The 21451-nt window shown below is 41.4% G+C and overlaps 1 protein-coding gene across 2 annotated transcripts in view; it reads left to right on the top strand.

The window, feature by feature from the left end:
- Nucleotides 1-10023, top strand: part of CPNE8 (copine 8) — a 105675-nt gene extending 95652 nt beyond the window's left edge. For both annotated transcript variants that reach the window (XM_065858419.2, XM_071803419.1), the window contains 2 exons: nucleotides 3252-3325; nucleotides 8072-10023. In XM_065858419.2, the coding sequence (XP_065714491.1) occupies nucleotides 3252-3325; nucleotides 8072-8260 (263 nt within the window). In that variant the 3' untranslated portion in view covers nucleotides 8261-10023. The remainder of the gene's footprint in view (nucleotides 1-3251; nucleotides 3326-8071) is intronic.
- The last annotated feature ends 11428 nt before the right edge of the window (nucleotides 10024-21451 follow it).

The following is a 21451-nucleotide window of genomic DNA, read 5'->3' as shown; positions in this document are numbered from 1 at the left end:
GGCCTTGTGAAGTCTCAGTTGACTGGAAATATTCATCATCTGTTCTTACTGTGGTAAAAAATACTGAGAAAAAGAAATACATTTGAGGTTAAACTGCATTTCACAATATAATGGGAGTGAGCCTCACTGTGTAGCAGCATTGAGAAAATATTACAACAGGAAATAAATTACCAGGCTTATTTACATATTCTTTCATGTGATGTTCCAGAACACTATTCTCTGTTGCAATAAGTAAACTGCTTCTGTTGTTTGGACTAATTTATTAAGTGCCATCATGTATATCACTGTACCATGAAGTGTAGACATTTCCTGTATATCTGTTCTTCAAAGTCCTACATCCTTTCTTTTTAATTCTAGTATTTCTGGTTAGACATAATGCCTTCTTTTGTACATGAAATATACTTAGTACTACCACTTCTGTATAATGTAAATAGTCACTAGTGACTTGAATGTTAGTTTTTGTACAGTATTCCAAGAGTATGAAAACAAGAGGAAAAAACACAAGAATAATAGTTTATTGGGAGTTGACTTTCTTACACTTTTTGCCAAGTGATATATTAGTGATAATTTTGAGTATCTTACTCCTGGAAGAGACTGTCAAGGTGGATGCTTACACTTCAGATGGTTGTATGTCACAAGCAAGGAAAAAGACAGTTTATCTTCATAAATGCATATGAGGGAAATCTGCAAACTTCATTTTCCCCCCTGAGAATTCCAACTTCAATCATATGTCACTTTTCTGTGACCCTTCCTTTGCCTTTTCCCTTTCTTCCTGTTTGCCCAGTCCTTGCGTTTGCCCAGGCTCCCCTTAACTCAGTCAGGATGTGTAGATTCGGTCCTCTTTTTACTTCTGGAGGTTGTCTTTGCAGGGTTCTTGAGGTGCCATGGCTGTTGCTTTTATTAAGGCAGGATTCTGTTTATAGTGCAGGATACAGTTTCCATCTCTGGACCCACACTCCACGACTATACTGCCTCCGTGAAATTCACCTGTGAGGTGTGTGCCAAATCTGGAGTCCCTCAGTGTGCAAGAGGGCAGAGAAATGACTTTTCCACCTGCAGAAATTCCTTCTGGAAAAAAAAAACAGACTCCATGTCTGATGTGGATGCTGAAAAAGTGTGTGTGTAGGAGGGTATATGTTCCAGGCACACTGTCTTACAATCGCAATGCCAGTCAAACATCAGTTCTGCTGTAGACAGGCTAAGCTACTCCTCTCCAGGTATCACTGCCCTCTGGATCTCCCAGCCCCTGGGGGTTACCAGAGGGTTTCTTAAAAGTCTGGAGCTCAGATAGTGTGCTGGTTTGACTGAAATCAAGTTCATTTTTCTTCATGCAGTTAGAATCTTTAGTAGCTAGCACAGTCATTTGTTTTGGGTTTAGTATAAGAATAATGTGATAGCACCCTAGCATAGTGTTAACGTTTTCTTTCAGTAGCTAGCTCTGTTTTGGAGCCAATATGAAAAGAATGTAAGAACTCTGATATCTGGGCTGTTGTCAAGGAAACCAAGGACTTCTTCAACCATTCAGCTGCAGGTGAAAATTGATAGGAGGGGGGCACAGATGGGACAGCATCTAAATTGACATCCAGGTTGATCAAGAAAATATTCCCTGCCATTAGTGTCATGCTCACTGTAAAGCTGGAGCCATCTTGTCAGGCTGGTTAGTTTGGGTCTTTCCAGGTCATTAGTTTGGTTATTTCTCTTCAGGAGTTCTGTTCCATTGGGTGTTGGGTGTTAGTTTGGCTTTTTGCCATTCTGCCATTTTGCAGTTGGCCTTTTGGCCTTTTTCCTGTTTGCTCTCTCTCACTGGGATCAGCTGTTCGGGACCAGGCTGCACTCCTCTCTGGGACTGGCTGATTAGGTGTGACTGGAGTTTTGTGAGGGATTGCACTATGTATCTGTGTATATATATATTTATATTTGTATGTATATATATATATATATATATATATGTATATTATTATTGTTTTGTTGACTTATTAAACTGTTTTTGTCTCAACCCAGGAGTTTTTCCCTTCTGTTTCAGTTCTCTCCCCTGTCTTACTTGGGGGATCAGGGGAGTGAGCAAGTGTCTATCGTGGTCTTAGTTACTAACAGGAGCAAAACTACAACAGATAGAATGGCACATACATTTGGCAGATCTATACACAAAGATGTGAGGATGACTATAGCAGGTCAGATCAGGGGTCTGTTTTTATCTGATGTGGCCATAGGTTGTTATCTAGAGAATGTTAAGAACAGAATAAGCAAATATGATACTTCCCTGAATACTGTATTTAGATTTGAATTTCCTGAGCAGGATGTGCTTTATGTCTGTTTTGGAAATTTTCAGTGGATCTGTCCTTCAAATACTTGTTCAGTCTCCTGGATTGAACACACGGACTTTTTTTACATCAGCAGCATCAACTGGCAATGTACCATACAGACCTACTAATTTTTTCTTTGGACAAACATGCTCTTTTGTTTGGTTTGAACTTGGCTCCTGATAACATCATTTGTGCTTTCTAATTGTTGCATTGGACGAACTAGGTTTTCAAATGTTGGTTTCAGTGAACTCGGCTCAATTTGTAAAACCCTGAGAAGCTCAGTGATGCAGGGATTTGATTTTCATGGCGTATGCTCAAAGAAGGGTTGTAGGATTGCAGATCCAACGGCTGAGCAATAATCCGTGATCCCAACTCCATCCATTTCAACACTGACCAGAGAGCAGATGTGCCGTTCTACCTAGAATGGCTTCTGGGTATCTGGGCGATTTTAGTTTTTCTGGGTCCTGTTCAGAAAGATAAAATAATAAGTTGAATTTTTTTTTAAGAACTTGTCATTCCTCTGCGTTCCTGTCATTGCTTTTCCAGTATGAATGTGAGTTATTTTGTCTTTGTGCTGTATCCTATGGTATCTTCTGTAAGAATAATTGCTAAAGATGAATTCTTCTCCACCTATGAAAGCATAAATATAGCCTTAACAAAACAGATATACTTGCTGGTTTGAGAGCTGGAAGGATGAGTACCTTATCATGGTCTCTTTTATTCTGAAGATGACAATAAAGGCAAAAAGTATGAATTGCCAGTATGAAAAAGTGCAAAATAACTGCAAAGCATGGTGTCTTTTATGGCACAAATGATCTTAGAGTTACTTAAATAACAGTTGTTGGCTTTGTGGCTCTGAAGTGTAAAGTGTAAAGTTTTTCTCAGTAAGTTTGTTATGTTGTGTAGCTGAACTCATAGATTAATTGTTCTTGTTTCTTTTTTTTTAAGCTATGGAAGAACTGGATGGTGATGTAGTGAGGATTTCTTCAAGAGGAAAGTTTGCAGAAAGAGACATTGTGCAGGTGAGAGAAAAAATTTAATGGTTAGATTTTACTGATCCTCTTTGTTTGAGCTCTTGTTTCTTTCTATAGTCCTGCCTTTCATTTTACCTTAGCACTGACATACTTTATCTTGGGGTGTTCATAACAAGCTCAGGAATTCTCTGTGGTATCTATTAGCCTTTGTGTAATGCATAGCAGTGGATTTGCATTCATTAGGAAATGACCCCTAACTGGCAGCACGCTGATATAAAGTCTTAGGGTTATACAGCCAAGGGAGAAGAGTTGGGTGCCTCTGTACTGAAATCTCACTATAATATAATACTATGAAGAAAAACTGCAACTTCTGTAGAAGTCAGCAATACCTAGATCTCTAACAAGTGCATCTGAGATGCCTACAGTGTCTTTTCTTGCCTCTGACTGCCAGTCCAGAAGAGCATGAGTGTCTCCCAGTTCTTATGTTGTGTCTGTCACACATGACCATGTAGATGTCTCGTGCTTTAATGAACCTCAGGTGATAGCTGATAGGTTGCCCAGAGAGGTGGTAGATGCCCCGTCCCTGGAAACTTTCTAGGTCAAGTTGGACAGGGCTCTGAGCAACCTGATGTAGTTGAAGATGCTGCTGCTCATTGTAGGGTAGGGTTGAACTAGATGGCCTTTAAAAGTCCCTTCCAACCCAAACTCTTCTGTGATTCTGTGACCTGTGTTTACTTGTCTGAACCAAGCCCCAAGAGTGCTACTCTCATCTGCATTCCACAGACGCCTCTATTTCTCTGCCAAAGTCCTCCAGTTCTGTTCCTGCTCTGTACAGTCGTTCAGTCCTGCCAGTAGTTGTCATTCAAACCTAGGCAACCCCTGGCAGGCTGCTGTAGCAGTTTTGCGTGCACATGCGCACCCACCGTAATCCCCCTTCCCCTCAGAGCTGCAGATTTCTAGAACTCCACAGCTGTCCAGCAGTGTGCTTCATCCATGCTCCAGGCACCCCGTCATGCTTCCTGATTACCTGCTCCCCTGGAGAAACTTCATTTCATTATTATTTTTTTGATCAAATAAAATTAACTAGCTATGCATTTTTTATTTTCATGGGATACTAAAGTGGAAAAAAAGAAAGAGAAAGACATTGGCTCAGCACACTAATCCCTGCTTGCTAAAGTATTAAAATTGACATTTGAAAAGCAGCAAACTACTGAAAAATTGGATCCACCTGATGACTGCAGAAAGAATTATATCTGTCTAAAACTAATTCTTTTATGGAAGGCATATTTTCCTGAATGCATTTATGAAATTTCAGTCGAAAGGGACCCTCAGTGATCATCTCGTCCAGTTCCCTGACCACTTCAGGGATGACCAAATGTTAAAATATATTATTACGGACATTGTCCAAATGCCTCTTAAACACTGACAGGCATCATTAGATTCAAACCTTTCCTTACATCTGCCATTTCTTCTTCTCCCCTTGTTCTTCCTATTTGTCAAAATTCATAGTCTTCACTTACTTTTCCTGTTGCTTATTTTAGCATCTTTCTCTCCAAGCCAGGTTGGATTTTTATATTATTGTTGGTTAGTAGAATATATCTCTTTTGAATAACTGAGCTATACGACTAGCTCATATTGCAGGTGATGTGTTAATAGTAACTAAGGTCATGTTGCAGCTGATGAACTTCGGAATGTGTATATTTGTTTTCATACGCAGGAACTGCAACTTTTCTGGACCCCAAAACGAGTGTTTCTGCAAAGCCATGTGCCGTGTCCGATCTTTTTGAAGCTAATTCAGATATCTCTGGCATGCATTGCACTTATATTTAAATGCATGTAAATGTACACAACGTAATTATACATAATTTCTTCAAACGGCAGCAGGTCCAGAAGCCACTGGTTTTACATTCGAAAGGCTTAAATGCATAGAGTTCTTCAATCGTTATAAACAAGATTTGTGAAAATACTGTGCATCAGAAATATTCTAATTTCTGCTGAGAAATAAAAGTAATATGCAATGAATACCCTTTTGTATTTCTTTAGAATTCATTGCACATCAGAAATGCAATAAAACATTTATTTACTATTAATATATTTCAATCAGAATTTTGCCCCAAGACATGTTGAATTGCCCAAAGGTAGTATTATTTTGTGCTCTTTTTCTGTCCAAATACTAACAAATAGGCTAGCTAAATAAATAAAAAGGGATAATGTCAAAACCTTTCCATTTGGTATGACCTTTAGTTTGTATCTGGCAGGATTAAAACGACTTACTTCTATAAAATTAACTACTCAAATATAAGGAGTTTATCTTTTTTGTGTATTAGGTTAGTTAAAATTAGCCAGTGAAATTAACTGTTAATTTTAGCAGTCAGTATTGTGAAATATATAAATTAAACTAGTAGGGGAAAAAATAGCCCGCTAACAGTGAGTCACCGTATCTATTATATTTACTACTGACTGCAATTCAGGTAAACACATGACCTTCATTTTTCCCTCCTTGCTAGTATATGTACGTATTGTAAGGACTCTTTATTATACATGTAGCAATGTTCCTCAGTTTATTTCATTTCTGCTCCTTTGTTATCCTTTTTCTATTTAAGAAGCTTTAGGAAAACACTTGCTTGTAGTAATCTACCTATTGTTTCTCTTGAAAATTGTGTATATTAGCCTTTTAAATTAAACTCTCAGACTATAGAAGAAGCATTTTACACTCCGTCAGTTTCCCTTTGGTTTTTCTTCCATCTTTGGTTCTGTTCCTCTGCCCCCCCCTGCTTCTTCTACGTGGCAACTCTAGGCCCTGCTGGCATTGCCAGCTGTCCTTGCATATCTGTATGTATACTTATCTGTCCATAGTTACAGCAGCTCCTCTGATATATATAAATATATATATATATACTGTAAGGAGAAGGGAGGGAGAACTAATTCATTCCATCTATTAATATATTGCGTAGTTGCCTTTCAACTATTAGGCTGCTGAAGGAGCCTCGCTTTGCTGCAGAACTGTGGTTTGAGTTTTCATGTCCACAGACTAATGGGTAAGGTGATCTCTTGGGATGGGACACATTTTGTTCTTCAACTCAGACTCCATCTGCTTTTTACATAAAACTGGCATTAAATAAGCACATGAGGGGGAAATGGACACTAAGCTTATCGCTTCCCAGGTGAATGTGTAAACCTGCATACTACAGAGATGCTCATTTTGGTTTGTTGTTCTTCTAACTTCATGCTTCTGGCGACAGTCAGGTGTATTCTTACAGAAAAGTTGATGGAATTTAAGAAGAAACAACCACTTGAAACAGGGCAGTGCTGGGCTGGCTTCTGAACACTGCTAGAGCTTTTTTTGTGAGATGGAGGATTCAGTAGTAGTAAATGTCACAGTATGTGCTTGTCTTTTGTACTGAAGAGTTACTGAACACAGGAAGACAGCTAAATATGGAACTGCAGATACCTCGTACCCTGGCTTAATACCCTAAAATCAGGTTCCTTTTTGCCTGTTGTTCTCCTGCCCTTATGCCTGATACATTCTTGGACACCACCCACTGTGATTCATTGTTCCCCTAAATCTTGAAAACTTCAGTGCTTTTTAGAAAAATGGAATTTAATCTGTAGCCTTATTTTGCTGTGCATCCAAGAAATCATAATCTCTCTGGTTGGTTTAATGGGCAAAAAAGTCTTCAGATTTTACAGTTCAGCCAGAAGATGAGAGATCTGCGAGTCTGACTTCTTAATCAGTTCTAGCTTTATCCTGGAGTACAAATCTTCCCTGTTTTGAGAGCAGGGGTGGAAAGGCACCATTAGGCTTTGAATTCCAGTATAGCATAGTGTAGCATGTCAGTACCAGAAGCAGCTCTGGACACTGAATCCCCATTTTGGAAAGACCCCAGCTGTTGCCCAGAGATAGGCTCCAAAACCTGAGCAAGAAGCAGAATTTCACATCAGCCTTCTCTTTGACATAACCCATGAGCTGACTTAACCCACTAGATCCTTGCATGCTGTCTGTTGTGAATAAAAATCAAGGAGCTTAGATTGTTGGGTTTTGTTGTTTGTTTGTTTGTTTTTCTATACCAGTAGCAGAAGCATCTCATTAATTATTATGAAGTTCGAGCCAGAGCTGGGTAGCTAACTCTTTGTAGTTGTTGCAGATCTGGGTATCACATTAAAAGTTCCTTTTTTAATCCAATCCTTTTTGCTTAGATTCTTCATTAATTTGTTAGTACCATGTAAAAATTGTTCAGGTGGTTCATAGTTCTACTAGGTATAATGCAGAACGGTCAAGAATATAAAGTCATCCTTTCTGTTTTGTTCACTTTAGATGGCAAAAATTCTGTTCACAAATTGCCAGAGCAGAAGCAGTTTGATAGGAGAGCCCCACAAGCAGGAAAAGTAAGCTAGGAATAGCTTTCTGAGGCAGAATTACCTTCTTGTATGAAAAGGGATTGAGAGATAAATCAAATATATTGATGAAACATCTAATTAGCAGTCTCAGCTAGCCATGGCTTATGAGAAGTTTACCCAAGTGAAAGCATGGCACCATTTCTATTAGAAGATGGATTTTTAATAATTGAGGTATGTGTATATCTATAATTAGAATAGAATAGAATACAATAGAATACAATACAATAGAATACAATACAATACAATACAATACAATACAGTAATATGTATATAAACTGTGTAAAGTAGTATATTCATGTACTCTAACTCCCTAGATAAAACTTTCTCATTTTTGTATTGTAAAATGTATTCTGTGTCTGCATAATGACCCGTGTGAACATATCTTTTCTTTTGCAGTTTGTGCCATTCCGAGATTACATTGACAGAAGTGGAAACCACGTGTTAAGCATGGCGAGACTTGCTAAAGATGTGTTAGCTGAGATCCCAGAGCAGTTTCTGTCCTACATGAGAGTCAGGGGGATAAAGCCATCACCTGCACCGCCACCCTACACACCCCCCGTTCACGTGCTGCAGACTCAGATATGACGGCGCCAAAGTGCTGAGCGTTTGTCACAAGTCAGGAGTCCCTGGATGCAGAAGTAGCTTCTCATAGCTTTTTGGAGCTATAGAAAAATTCTCTTCACGTACCAAAATTCTCCTATGGTTGCATGAGCAACTGGAAAGCTTTTAAATGCTAGGAGCAAAATGTTGATGTTCTCTCCGAGTCTCTTTTTTTTTGACAAAAAACCCTAATTTTTCATGTGTTTATTTGAAGGGAAAGCACAAGTCAGGATTTCAACTCAGAAGATATAGTCTTCTCTGAAAACTGTGTGTATATAAATGTACAGGAATGCTATTATCTCTATCAATGTTTACATGTTACTATTTTTAAATTTCAGTACTTTTATAACTATTCTTAAGAATAAAAGTTTGGAATATTGACTCACATGTCTTCTAGCTTGCAATAGTTTGTCACAAGATAACAAGAGAAGCAATATCTCTTTGAATGTTTGTCCAGACAAATACAAATGAAAGCTAAGAAAAGGACAAATATATATGTATTTTCCAATACTTGAGTTGCTTCAATCAGTGCTCAGTAATCCATTCATCTCACCGTTTAACTCCTAAAATATGAATATCGTAATTGTCTGAGACTTATGACTAACTCCAAACTTTGAGGGGGTGGTATGTGTATTTTTTCAGACATCCTCCAATTTCTAAGTTTATCTAAGTTTACAGTTTTTTAAACTAGTTACTGAAGCGAATTAGAAGAGTTACTTGCTATAAGTAATTAAAGAAAATTACCTCAAATAAGAACTATCATAGTATTATAGTTGACTCACTGAACTCATTAAACCTTATCATGCCTTCCTTAAAGCACTGGAAATTTTGCATCAAAAAAGTCTTTTGGAGTAATTACAGCAGATGTTTTATAATGAATCATTTTAAACTTAATTTTAAATTTTAACTTTTTTTGTCTAGATTGCCCATTCAAAGGGATGCTGGCTCTTAATATTTGGGTTTAATATTGTCATTTGATCACAATTCCATTCAGGGTGCATGAATGATAATGTTAATTAACTGGTTTAAAAATTGCACAACCATGCTACTTTGTGCACATTTTGTGTACGGAACTACCCAAAAATTTTATTATATGCCTGTTCATATATAATTATAAAATGGTTTTGCATGTACAGTTTTTACAAAATACACAGGTTTGTGAGTTTGTGTTGGATACATTTTATTTAGAACTAATGGCCTTAAATTTCACAAAACTTCTGAAATGATTGTGAATTGCCTTCAAATACTGTTAAAACGGAACATTTTAATTTTTTGTCATAGTTGTATCTGTCTTGTAATGTAACTTTTTTCTTCACATATAACCTGTTTACTACTTCTGTTTCTTACTACTGTATGTTGTAATGTACAGTATACAATTAAGGTGCGTTTTTTAAGCATGAGAAGTTTTTTGCCAGAAAGCATATCTTCAATATTAATGATATATAACTATGTATATGCAGAATCTTCCATTTTTAAATATATTTAACATCCTTTATCTATCTCATGTGGCAAGTTACTTTTTCCAGATAATTATTCTGTTAGTAAAAAAAAAAAAAGTTTTTTGTAAAAATGAATCTTGTTTTATTTTTGTTTCAAAACAGTTTTTACATAAATATGGACTTTAATTTTCTCACTGAAATATGTATTTCTTAGTGGATTGATTGATGTTGCATGAATCGAATTTGATACCTGGCAACTACAAATTTTGATGAAAGTGCATCATAAAGAATAAGTTCAACTCTGCTGAATGGTGGTGGTGTTGTCCTTCCATCTTCTGCGTTCATTTTTCATACTCACAGTGTTGGCACTTCAGAAATAACTGAATTAATATTGTATTTCTATTGTGTCATTTGATTAGATAAATCTTTCTGCTGACATTTGTATTGGTTCCCAGTGGCCCGTGTATTTAACAGGTTTTCATTCTAAGGCCAAAACTGCAAGCTTCTTTTATTCAGTTTAGAGTAAATTTATTAGCTCTCATTTAACCAACACCTTTTATTAATCCAATGATCAGTCTCAAAATTAATTTAACAACTAATTTAACAAGTGAAGGAGCTTTTAAAGATAGGTATTACTTAATCAAAATTATGTTTTCTGTCCAGCGTAAGTACCAGTCTATTCTATTCTGCACTGCTGTTTTTTCTTCTGTTTGGTATTGGATTCTAAAATCAAACATATGTAATGGAAATAAATAGATGTGATCAGTGGACTAAGTATTCTAGTGGGAAAAGGAGGCTTGTTTCAGACTTGGAATATTCCCTATACGTTTGACATCTTGTTCCTGTGATGTGTATGTGAATCATGATGTAGACTCACACAGTAGCCTCAGTCATTCCAGTATTAGAGATGAGTGTTAATGGTCTGAACTTGAATTTCGTGAAATTGAAATTGAAAAGAATGACCAAAATACTGTACTTGACCATTTTTACTTCTGGCTTTGTTCTTAAGAATAATGGAACACAAGACTCCCATTCCTTCCCAAGAAACGCTAGCTGCTACCAAAACTTGATCATTTTCTACAGAGGAAGAGTAGCAGATAGTATTTATCTTTAAGAAAGGTAAAACCTTACATGTTAGGTGGTAAATTATTTGCCCTGAAAGGCTTCCCTTGGTATGCATCGTTGAACAGTTGTTTTCTTTGTAATATATGCAGAAAATGCTACTGCAGGATGGCAACTCTACAAATGTTCCTGCAAATGAGGAAGGACTCTGTCTCATGGAGGATGTGGTTTGAGAGTGACCCTTTAAGGTTTGATTCTGGCTACTGAGGACCTGTTCGCTGACCTGGAAGAAGAAACTGGTTTGTTCTGGAGTACAAAAGAGGATTTTTAAATTTTAGGTAAAGATGGCAACATATGCAACAGAATTTAAGTGAACTTCAAATCAGTTAGTTCTATACACAAAAAGGTTTATTAAGTGTGGGGAAGCATCTGGAGGGGAGGGGAGGAGGGGAGGAACAGAGTTGAGGAGAGCAGGTTTTCTCTGAAAAGACGTGTTTTGAAAAGCTGGAAATTCTCCCCTAAATAAGGACAAATGAAATTCACCCCAGAATACTTTATAAAATGGCTGCAACAATCAGAATGGTAAATGATTATCATCTTTGTGAACTAGTAAAAGGCCACGTAATGACAAATTATGCCCAATGCAGTGGGAAACCAGGGAGCATAGTAAGAGGCTATTGTGACTGTATCAGAAGTTCTTTAAACAGAAAAATCAACAACAATAGAAAGGGCGAATGTGTTGCTATGGATAAATGTAAAAGCAGAGATATGTGTGAAAAGGGACAGAAAACCAAAATAAATTATAACTGCTAAAGGCTGGTAAATCCCATGCTAGAAAGGAAAGTTGAGTCCATTGTTTAACAAAAGAATGAGCAAACAGTAAATCTAGGGAAAGCAGAAACTATCAATGTCTTTTTCCTTCAGGCTTCACAGAAGAGGGATAATAATTGAATTAAATAGTCAATTAAAAAATCTAAACCTAGGTTCACATCTACTGATACAAATTTGTTAATAATACACACTTTTGAAACAATTATCTTGAAAAGCAATATAATGAGCTTCAGGATAAAAGAGAGAAACTGCTGCTTTAACATGACATTTTATAAGCAAAGCAGGAGATAATCGCCTCATTTGAAGTGTTATGAAATACTACAAAACTCATTAGATTGTTCAGAAAAATGCTATCAGTCTTTCATCATCAAGCTGGAAAAATACAGCAACTGCTGTTCCATAGGGACCTGTCTTGCTTTTGGTATTGTTATTTCTGTTCATGACACAATATATAAAAGATGGTTATTAAATGAGCAGATTCTATCAACCAGAGATAGTTTAATCACTTCCAAAGATGAGATTAAAAGTTGGAATTATTTTTATGAGTTAGAAAAAACACCTGAAAGAGAAGCAAATTCAATCAGTGCAAGTAGGTAAATGGTCCTCAAGTAGCAGAAACCCACTACGTAGTTGTAGCAGTTTCTGGCTCTGCGGCAGTTCTGCAAAACAGTGATTGCAGTGGATGACAAAATGGACATTGAGGGGAAGGTGTCTAGGCAGTTTTTTATATAGGCACCTGAGATAATCCTTTCCTTGTTCTCAAAACAATAAGGCTTCATCTCATGTACAAGGTCCAGTTTTGAGACTTCAGATAAGATGTGAGTCAATTGGAAGAAGTCCCAGAGGACTGCTGGAACAAGTTGGGCAAATGATCAGGGAAGGTTTCTGTGGAGTTGGCCAGAGGTTGTCTCCAACCTTTTTTGATGACCACAGTGAACTACCACAGCAAGGGTCACTGTGTGATATCACGACAAGCCTTTCTGGTGTCAGTGCACGTGGGGGAGCACGTTGATGCCATTGTAGCAGGAATATTTTCAGGAAGGACTGACCACATCCGTTCACATTGTTAGGTTGTTGTTTTGTACTGCTCACATTTTTCATATGAAATGCACCCTTACTTTCTTTCAAAATGCTTTGTGGCAATAGTACAAATTTTCTTCAGCACTCCATAGTGGTTTATTGCTTCTTTGCCACTGAATTGATAGAGTATGATTTCAGGTTTTATTTCAAGCTGGAATTGTGCATTTGTGTTCATTGCCATTAGAGTGCAAGTGACTGTACATGACCGGTATTTTCAAGTTGGCCACCTAAACGAAGAATATAGAGTAATACATTTCTGAGTATGTGCCTACAGCCAAACGTTTGACAAAAATAAATTTCCTCATTAGGATTCTTATTTGCTGTTTTTATTTTCCAAACAATCAAAGGCATTGAAGTGGCTGAGCGTTCTTACAGATATTCCATGCTACAGAAGGTGTATGACTGCTGCAAGATACCTGCCCCACAACCGTGCAGCATGGCACCTACTGCCGTGTGTGCCATGGGTGGTGGGACAGCCCTCCCAAGCCATGGGTGGTGGGACAGCCTTCCCAAGCCCCAGCAGGCTGTGGCCATGCACCGAGCAATTCTACGACCACTGCATTGGTCTGTTCCCCAGGGAGCAAAAATTCTGCCCAGCCTGGAGGGGAACATGATTGTCATAAGTGGGTGGCCTGCATGTCCTCGTGCCACAGGCTGTTATGTAGTTCAGTTTGCTTCAGGCTGATCATGAAATCAAAGCAATTGACTGCATGTGCAAAGTGATTAGTGCTGAACGCTGTGTCTCCAACTGAGTGGGCCATCAGGATGCAATCACCAGCCAAAGGGAATTCAGGGGGAAATGAATTGGCTGGTTTCTATGAGCACAGGAATACTGCAGCCTGGAGAACTTCTCTGCGAGAAGAAGGGAGTGAATAAGCCCCTCACAGTATCATTAAATACTTCCACTGGCTCTGGCAGAAAGCCTCCAAAAGTACAGGAGTGAGCACACAGCCTTGATAGGTTGCTTTCTGTGAGCAGGAGTGAATGGAAAATACCAACAGGTTGTCAAACCTGGAAAAAAGGAGGGGAGTCCAGCGGGAGTCTCTCATGGCCGTTTCTGGCAAATATTGTCATGAATGCAATTAACAAAGGGATTAGGGGCTACATTCGTAAAACCAACGAATGTATCACCTCGATGGGGTTGCAAGCTGGGAGGCCTGATTAGAATTCAAAAATGGTTTTGATGAATTGGAGAGAAGGTCAGGAATCAGTGAGATAAACTGCTGTGAAAAAATAAAAAGTGGAAAATACTGCAGTCAGGAGGAAAATAAATAAGCACAAATGAAAGGAAAATGAAAAATACCTGGATAAGCAGCAGTTCTGAACTTAATAATCTGCAGATTACAGCTGAGCTCCAAACAGAATATGAATCAAATTGTGGTATTGCTGCATAAAAAGCAAAGATCACCCTGGAAGATGTTAACAGTGGTTGTGTTCATATGGAAGAGGGAGATAATTACTGCTCCATGCTAAGCTAGGCTGAAGCCTTAGCTTGGCACTGAGCCTGGACCATGGGCCACACTTCAGGGATGATGCAGACACTTTTGAAAGAGTCCAGGAGAGAGGAAAAGTAGATAATTTTCATCTTGTGAGGAAAAAAATTAAAGCACTTGGTTATGTTTCGTATGCAAAAGACCAGAGGGATGGTGATAACTGTGTGTCTGTGCAAAGGGGTGCTATAATGAGCTATTCTCAAAGGTCAGTGATGACAGGTGATGTGATCATCTTTGGCAGCAAGGAAGGCTTATACAGGCTGATAGACAAACCTCCTTCACTAACTGGAGGCACCTTCTAGTGCATCATGGGGAAATTCTGTCATTTTTGTCTTAGGAATTGTTAAGAACAGGCTGGACAGCCGCTAGGGATGGCCTAGTTGTGTGGCCTCTCTCTGAGCAGGGAAATATGACATTAAACAGTTAAATATCCTCCTGAAGCCCTGTTTGTCAATACTGCAAATGTAGGCGGCCTAATTAAGATAGTGGCAAGTGTAATACATCAGGGGAGGAGTAGGGAGGCCCTGGGAAGGCTGAGGAAGGCTCTGGACGGTTTTTGTCTGAAATACAAGAATGCATCCAGTCACCCATTTTCAGAGCGATGGACTCAAACAAGCTGGTGAAGAGAGAGTCTCTTCGGACATTTCTGTTTGGTGGACAGGTGAGATGACCGCCCCTGTGTGTGACCAAAGGCTACGTGGAGGCCACAGCCTCACAGCGGTCACACCAACCAGGTCAGCATCAGGTGAGGAGCAAGATGTGCCAAGGGACTTGATCCAAGGGCGCAGTGAGGTGGGAGTCCCTGTCTGCGCACCTGAGGCTTCTAAGCATAACTGTGATGAAGTGTTGTAACAGCAGTAAATCTGGCTTATTTCTGTGAGAAACTTACTTAAAGACTTTATGAAAGAGCTGAGGTCACATTGTTGCCTGCAATATCTGGGAATTTAATTCCCCAATGTTCCACTGTTCTCACCCACAGCACAGGACATCTCCCCTCCACCAGGCTCAGGGAGTGTGGGTGATGGAGAAGCTGAACAGCATGGCCGGCTTGCTGCTGTCAAACATGCTTCCAGCTAGATGTGAAGGCACACGTTCGGGGAAGCAGAGAGTTCAAGGAGTCTCGGAAATGAGCTTGAAGCATCAGAGCCAGAAGGAGCTCTGTGCCCAGCGTGGCCTCCAGCACAGTGCAGGGTGCTTAGGGACGCCATGTCACTGGCATTACAGACTGGGCATCAAAATCTCTGCGTACTTCAGCTCCTGATCACTGGCCCTTAGTTGCCATTGATAATTAAGTACAACCAATCCTACAGTCATGACACTTTGGCTAGATGTGCTCCATCAGCCATATTTACCTATAATTCAATAATTGAACATCACACGTGTTACCATGATTTGTCCATAACAGCTTGGGAGTTAAAATTCACATTTTAAGCTTGTGGGCTGTTAAAAAAAATTTAAAAAATCAACAGAAGTATTCCCTACAATCTTAACAGGGAGGGACACACAATGTGCTGTTGGATCCTTGGGACTCATAGCACCAGGCAATACTGAAACACTCAGTTTCTTCCATAACAAGAAGTGATATTTCCCTCATATCTCTAATTCACTCAGTGGTAATAGAGAATTAAATTTCTTGAGGAAGCATATAAGGGATGTTGGAATAGAACTATAATTGGATTAACATTATCAGATGCCCTTAAATCTGTGCTTTGAATGTTCACCATGTAGAAATTCCGTGGTGTGGATGAAAAATCATTTTACAATGCAAGCTGTCAGTTAATCATGCTCTCCCCCATTGACCTTCTGTTTAACTAATGGTTTGCTCCTCCAGTTGGAGTAGCAGACACTCTTTTGTTGCAACCATGACAAGTATTTGATAAAAGAAACCCCACTGGTTTTGAACCTGAGTCATCCTCATTTTCTCTTATCTAGACTGCCTCAAAACTTGTCACCTTTCTCTAACTTAGACCTATACAAATTCTTCTGCAAATGCCATTTTGGTAGCCCTTCAAAAAGCTTGGAATAAAACTTTTTTTTTTAGCATTTTACTCTGTGATTCATTCAGTAGAACTCACACTATGGAGAAATTACACCTGCTAATGAAATTAGCTATTTACTGCTTGCTAAATTCCTTCCAGCATAAGAAGAGGTGTTACAGCAGATAAAGTCTTTTAAAAAAGCCCCAAACCCACAAGTCAATTGCAGACACACTGCAATTGCTTCTGAAGTAGCTTTTCTCATCTTGCTAAGCCTCTTGGAGGAATAAAAACGGGAAGAAGGCGCTGCTATTGCAAGTGTGGAAAACCACTGAATCGCAGCATTTCATTACTTGAGAGATGCTGTCAGCTGCACTGCAACATCTCCCACTGCCCTGGAAGAATTAGCAGAAAAGGAACACACATTTTAGCACACACCCACAGCATTAGCGAGGTTTTTTTTCTGGCACTGTTAGGTATTTCACAGTATAGAGAGATTTTAAATGCTCTTCATGCCTGCGCTGTGTCATTATCAACAGATCTGTCTATTACCTGTCATTGCAAGGAAGTACCAGGCTTCCAAAAACTTGGAACCAAAAACTTCCATTGCTCAGCAGTGGCTGGAGGTGGGTGGCCCTGTGGCTCCCTGCCCCAAGCCGGGTGCTGTGGGCAGTGAGGGACGGTGAGGGGCCCCAGCCCCACCTGCCTCTCAAGAGGGGCAGCCCCATTTTTAAGTTCAGTTTTGCGATGAAGGATCATAGTAGCAGGCCTCATTGGTATAAGACTACAAGTGTAATTAATTAGTAACCACCACAGACAAGGAAGAAGACCCCAGCACAAGTGGTTAACCTGCAATCCTCCACTGCAGTGACACGCAAAATCCTTACCATCACCAGCAGAACTTTGTTGCATCCAAGACATTGAAGCTGGGGCTCTGTGGCATTCCTTGTCCCAGCTCCAGGGACAGCAATGGAGACCATGAGCCCTGCTCTTCTCTGCAGCAGTGCTGGGCTATGGGCAGCACAGAAAGGACTGGAGGATGAAAAGGAATGGCCGCCAGGAGCCTGGCAGGCACCTAAGATGTGTCTGGCAGCTGAGAGACTGTGGAGAGCTGACAAGGTGGCATGGGAGAGGGATACGAATGGCAACTGAAAAAGCTGCTGAAGAAAACACAGTAAAAATGGGATCTGTGGTTTTTTGTATGATCAGAGAGCAGATTCTCCCTTTGCAATGTCACTGGCAGAGCTGACATCCCATCCAAGAGTCCCACAGCTGCCCATCGCAGAGCTACCGGGGCAGTGGCCGCTTCTGCACAGGCTGGGGCCTCCTTGCCTGCAGTCTTCCCCTGAGGACATCTCCCAGCACAGGACGTCCTCCTCAATGGACACACTTGTTCCTTCACACATGCATGCTGATAGATCTAAGCAGCCTGGCTCCTGCTGTGCTTCACAGCTGAGGTTCCCAGGTCACTCTGCAAAATGAGAAACCGGATTTTTAGGAGATCGCTGTTGATGGTGGGATGCTGTGAGAGGAACAGGCTTCACCGGGAAGCAGCTAGAGCTGCTCCTCAGGCCTGCACAGCTCCTCAGCACTCAATGCGTGGCAAGGAATGCTGCTGAATTTACACCGAGGACACTTGGAGCCCCAGGAGACAGCAAGTGATCACTCTCATTAATTTAGGATATCCTTGCCAACAGCCCTTTAGTTTTCCATCATCTACAGAAAGGGAAGTTACTGCTGGAGAAACGGAAGGCAGGGGCAAACGGTACTGAACGCGCTTTTTTGATGAAACCTTAAACACCTGAGTGTCAGGGGAAGGTGAAACCAGTTGAATGCCAATCACTGTCAGGAGCAGCCAGTGGTAATGTAGGTGCCTGAGCTGATTTACTTCTCCCAGAGCAGAGGCTGGAGGCAACAAGTCCATTCTCAGAGCAGATCCTGCCCTGTGCTGGGGAGACAAGTGGTGGGCACCAAACCACTCTGTGCTAGTGGCCCCTGAGAGGCTCCACGTGGCCTTTGGCCACTGTCCCCAAGCCCTGCTCCTCCCTGCAAACCCACCAGAAAACCCCCCAGCAGGTTACTGGTTTCTCCTCAGTTCTCCTGCTGTGCTTTTTCCTGCAGGTTTAGAAGGAAAAGACAAATGGCAGAGTCGTCCTGTGCTAACAAAGCCAGCAGGGAGAGGAAGGGCCAGGCCTTTTTCTGGCCTTTTGATCAGTAAAAGGGACTTTTTACTTTTCAGAGCAGGAGTAGGTAAGGGTGCATGTCAGCTGAGCTCCATGCTATACATTATACACACGTTAGCTACAGCTCTTGCCCAGCTGCTAAACACCAGCCCTGCCCAGATGCAAAGGGAGCTGAATGAGCGCTTGCTGCTCAGCACAGTGTGGGAGGGGTTGTACTTGTTTTGCAGAGACAGCCGTAGGTAAATCTGTATAAAATATATAAGCAGGTACAGCAAGCTCTGCGTTTAGAGTTTGTAGGTAAAATTTCCCAGCTTGCAAGTGATGCCCTGCAATGCAAGCTGGGACTTTCTAAGGACAGATGTGCCTCTGCGCTCTGGCTTCATCACTGTGGGATGCTCAGGACACACTTCGGTGACCAAGGGCCCTTGGAGAGTCCTGGTTGAGTTGATAGGAGCTGAATTACATGTTTTTGCCCCCGGCAGTCACTGGCTTTCTCTGTGTGCTGGGCTGCTGTGTGCTGAGACAGCTGCTGCAGGGTGGCCAGGGCAGCGAGGTGTGTGGCTGCGGGTGGTCGTGCCTCTGGTCAGCATGCTTGGCCAGCAGGGACAGGAATGGACAGCTTTTATTGCAAAATGGGACTGCAAAGCTGTATTCCCAGCATGATGGGATAGGGCCTGCCTGGCCACTGGCAGCTGATCAGGCCTGACAAGACAGCGAGCCGTTCCAGGCGCTGTTCCCTTCTAGCTCTTATTACATTATGGTGCATCTAAATTGCGATTACTGTAAAGAAAACTAAATGATCCTGTCCTCCAGGTGCCTCATTATGGCTTCTGTTAGAAATAAGCCAGTGACAGGTGGAGGAAGCTCCAGATATTTCAATTGCTTTTTAAAATGTGCATGAATTTTATTAGGAGCCAGAGCTCAGGGCTGTTTGGGATGTGCTGCTTTGCCTTCCCTGCCAACCTGTGCTCATTGTCCACAGGCAGGTCTTGCAGGAGTGGAGGAGGAGGGGTAAGTCCCTGCATGCTTTGAAAACTCTCCCACCTGCTTGTTTGAAGTTTATGTGCTGTGTTTAACCTCAAATCAGAGCTTCAGTGGAGACTCAGAGCAGCACCACCTTCCTCTGCTGTCTTTCATCCTTCTGCTGTGGTTCCCATCCATCCACCCTCATGGTCTGTCTGACACCTTCTCCTGTATCCAGGGCTGGAGTATGGGGACATCACTGTGACAGCCATGGTCCCATCGTGGTCACCCACCTTGGCCCCAGGTGTGGATGCCCGAGGGATCGAGCCCAGGCAGGGGCTTGGTGAGCCCTGTTTGAGGGGAGTGGGGCTGGAGGGGACCCCTTCTGGGCTCCCATCTGGGTGGCACAGCCTCGTGCTGCCTCCAACCCAGCAGACTGGTTCAATAGTTCCTCTCCTGGGTTTATTATTTGTTTGGTTTGGTTTGTTTTTTTTTTCTTCATAGACATTGAGTCATTATGTACAAATTCTGTCCATTGTATGGACAATCTGTTCTGGGGAGAAGTAATGGCCCTCCATACTCAGAGAAGCCAGCTGTACTTAAAGCCAGGCTCAGCAAGGCACGAGTGACACATGGTGGTTCAAAGTCACAAAGGAAGGCACTATTTTTGGGAAAACATTTGTTTTCTCCGTTATTTTGTTCTGGCAGAGGCAGGAAAGCTGATGTTTAAAGATCTGTGGGCTGGGAGAGCCCTGCCAGATGTGGGGACGGGCAGGTCTCACTCCATCAATAGGTGCAGGCAGCCCAGGAGACAGGTGGTGAACCATGAGCAGCTCCCCTTCTGAGAATGGTCTCTGGCCTTCCAGTCTCCCAGGAGCAAGAAGTCTGCACCAAAGCAGCTGAACAGGAGCTGTCACCGGATGGGATGAGATGCGGTGCAGTACTGAATGAGCCAGGCAAGAAGCTATTTCTGATTTACACCTGTGTAGCTGCTGACAACCTTCAGTTAAACCCAAGCAAAACCTGAATAAAATGAAGGCAGAAACAGAGCCTCAATGTTCTTTGGAAAGTCAAAGAATGAAAGGAAAATTCCACAAGGACTGAAGATACAAAATAGGTGAGATTCAACAAGTCTTAGCTGCTCTCAGAAACCACCAGGGTTGGCATTTGCCCTCACAAGGAAACTGAGAGAAAAAAGGAAACACCCAAAATGAAGCAATAAGCCAAATAGGTTCTTCCCATTAGAAGGCTTCATATAGTAATGATAACTGTGAAAAACTATCTGGTGCTAAGCCACCTTTGGTGGGATCACACCTGAAAGTCTCTCCTTGGCACAAGCCGTGCTAGGACATGGCTCTGCAGAGCTGGGTTGTGGTGGCTCTGAGGGCAGGAGCGTCTGCAGTGGCCCCAGGTGGGCAAGGACAGGGCCAACCTGCATTTCTGCCTTTCAAAGAGGCTGGAGCAGAAAACCCCAACATCGCTGTGTAGCTACTTGACAGCCCCAATGCCACTTGTTTATATTCCTGGGAAAAATCAAAATCTTAGTTTAAGAAAAAAGATAATGACATTTTCTCCTCTCCACCACTAATTTTCACATTGTTGTAGAATCAGTGGTTTAATATTTCTTCCTTTCTTATTAAAATAGGTGGGCTTGGCTAACTTTGTAACAAAGGTCTGTGGAAAAAGACAACGAATTCAACATGCCACATGTACGTGTGAGGAAACCTTTCCTTCTGGCTTGTACTCTCATGGGGCTGCTCCATGCCTAGATCCTCCAGGCAACGTGGTGAGACCTTTGTGATCCCACACTCAGACAAATCTGCCTCTGTCATGATCCCATGTAAGCCCACATGGACATACTCTCCGAGGTAAGGAGCCAAACATGCGAGTGACTCAGGCTCCCCATGAACCTCAGCTCATCCCTGAGTGACACCTAACACGGAGGGGTCCCACTAACGTGCTTTGCCCCAGTGGTGTACCCCCTTGTGTGACATCTGGGGTGAGCAGGGCTCAGCATGGGCTGTGTCCTCCTGGAGGACTGAAGCAGAGGGCTCCTGGACCTGTTTAGTGGTGCATAGCCATGCCTGGGGTAGGTGGATAATTTCTAATTTTACTAACAGTTGTTTACAGGGAAGAAGAGAAATTTGTT

This window comes from Patagioenas fasciata, chromosome 1 (assembly GCF_037038585.1).
Source record: "Patagioenas fasciata isolate bPatFas1 chromosome 1, bPatFas1.hap1, whole genome shotgun sequence".
In the NCBI taxonomy this organism is placed as follows: Eukaryota; Metazoa; Chordata; class Aves; order Columbiformes; family Columbidae; genus Patagioenas; species Patagioenas fasciata.
Note: the sequence above shows the minus strand (reverse complement) of the source record. Positions and strands in the feature narration are given on the sequence as shown.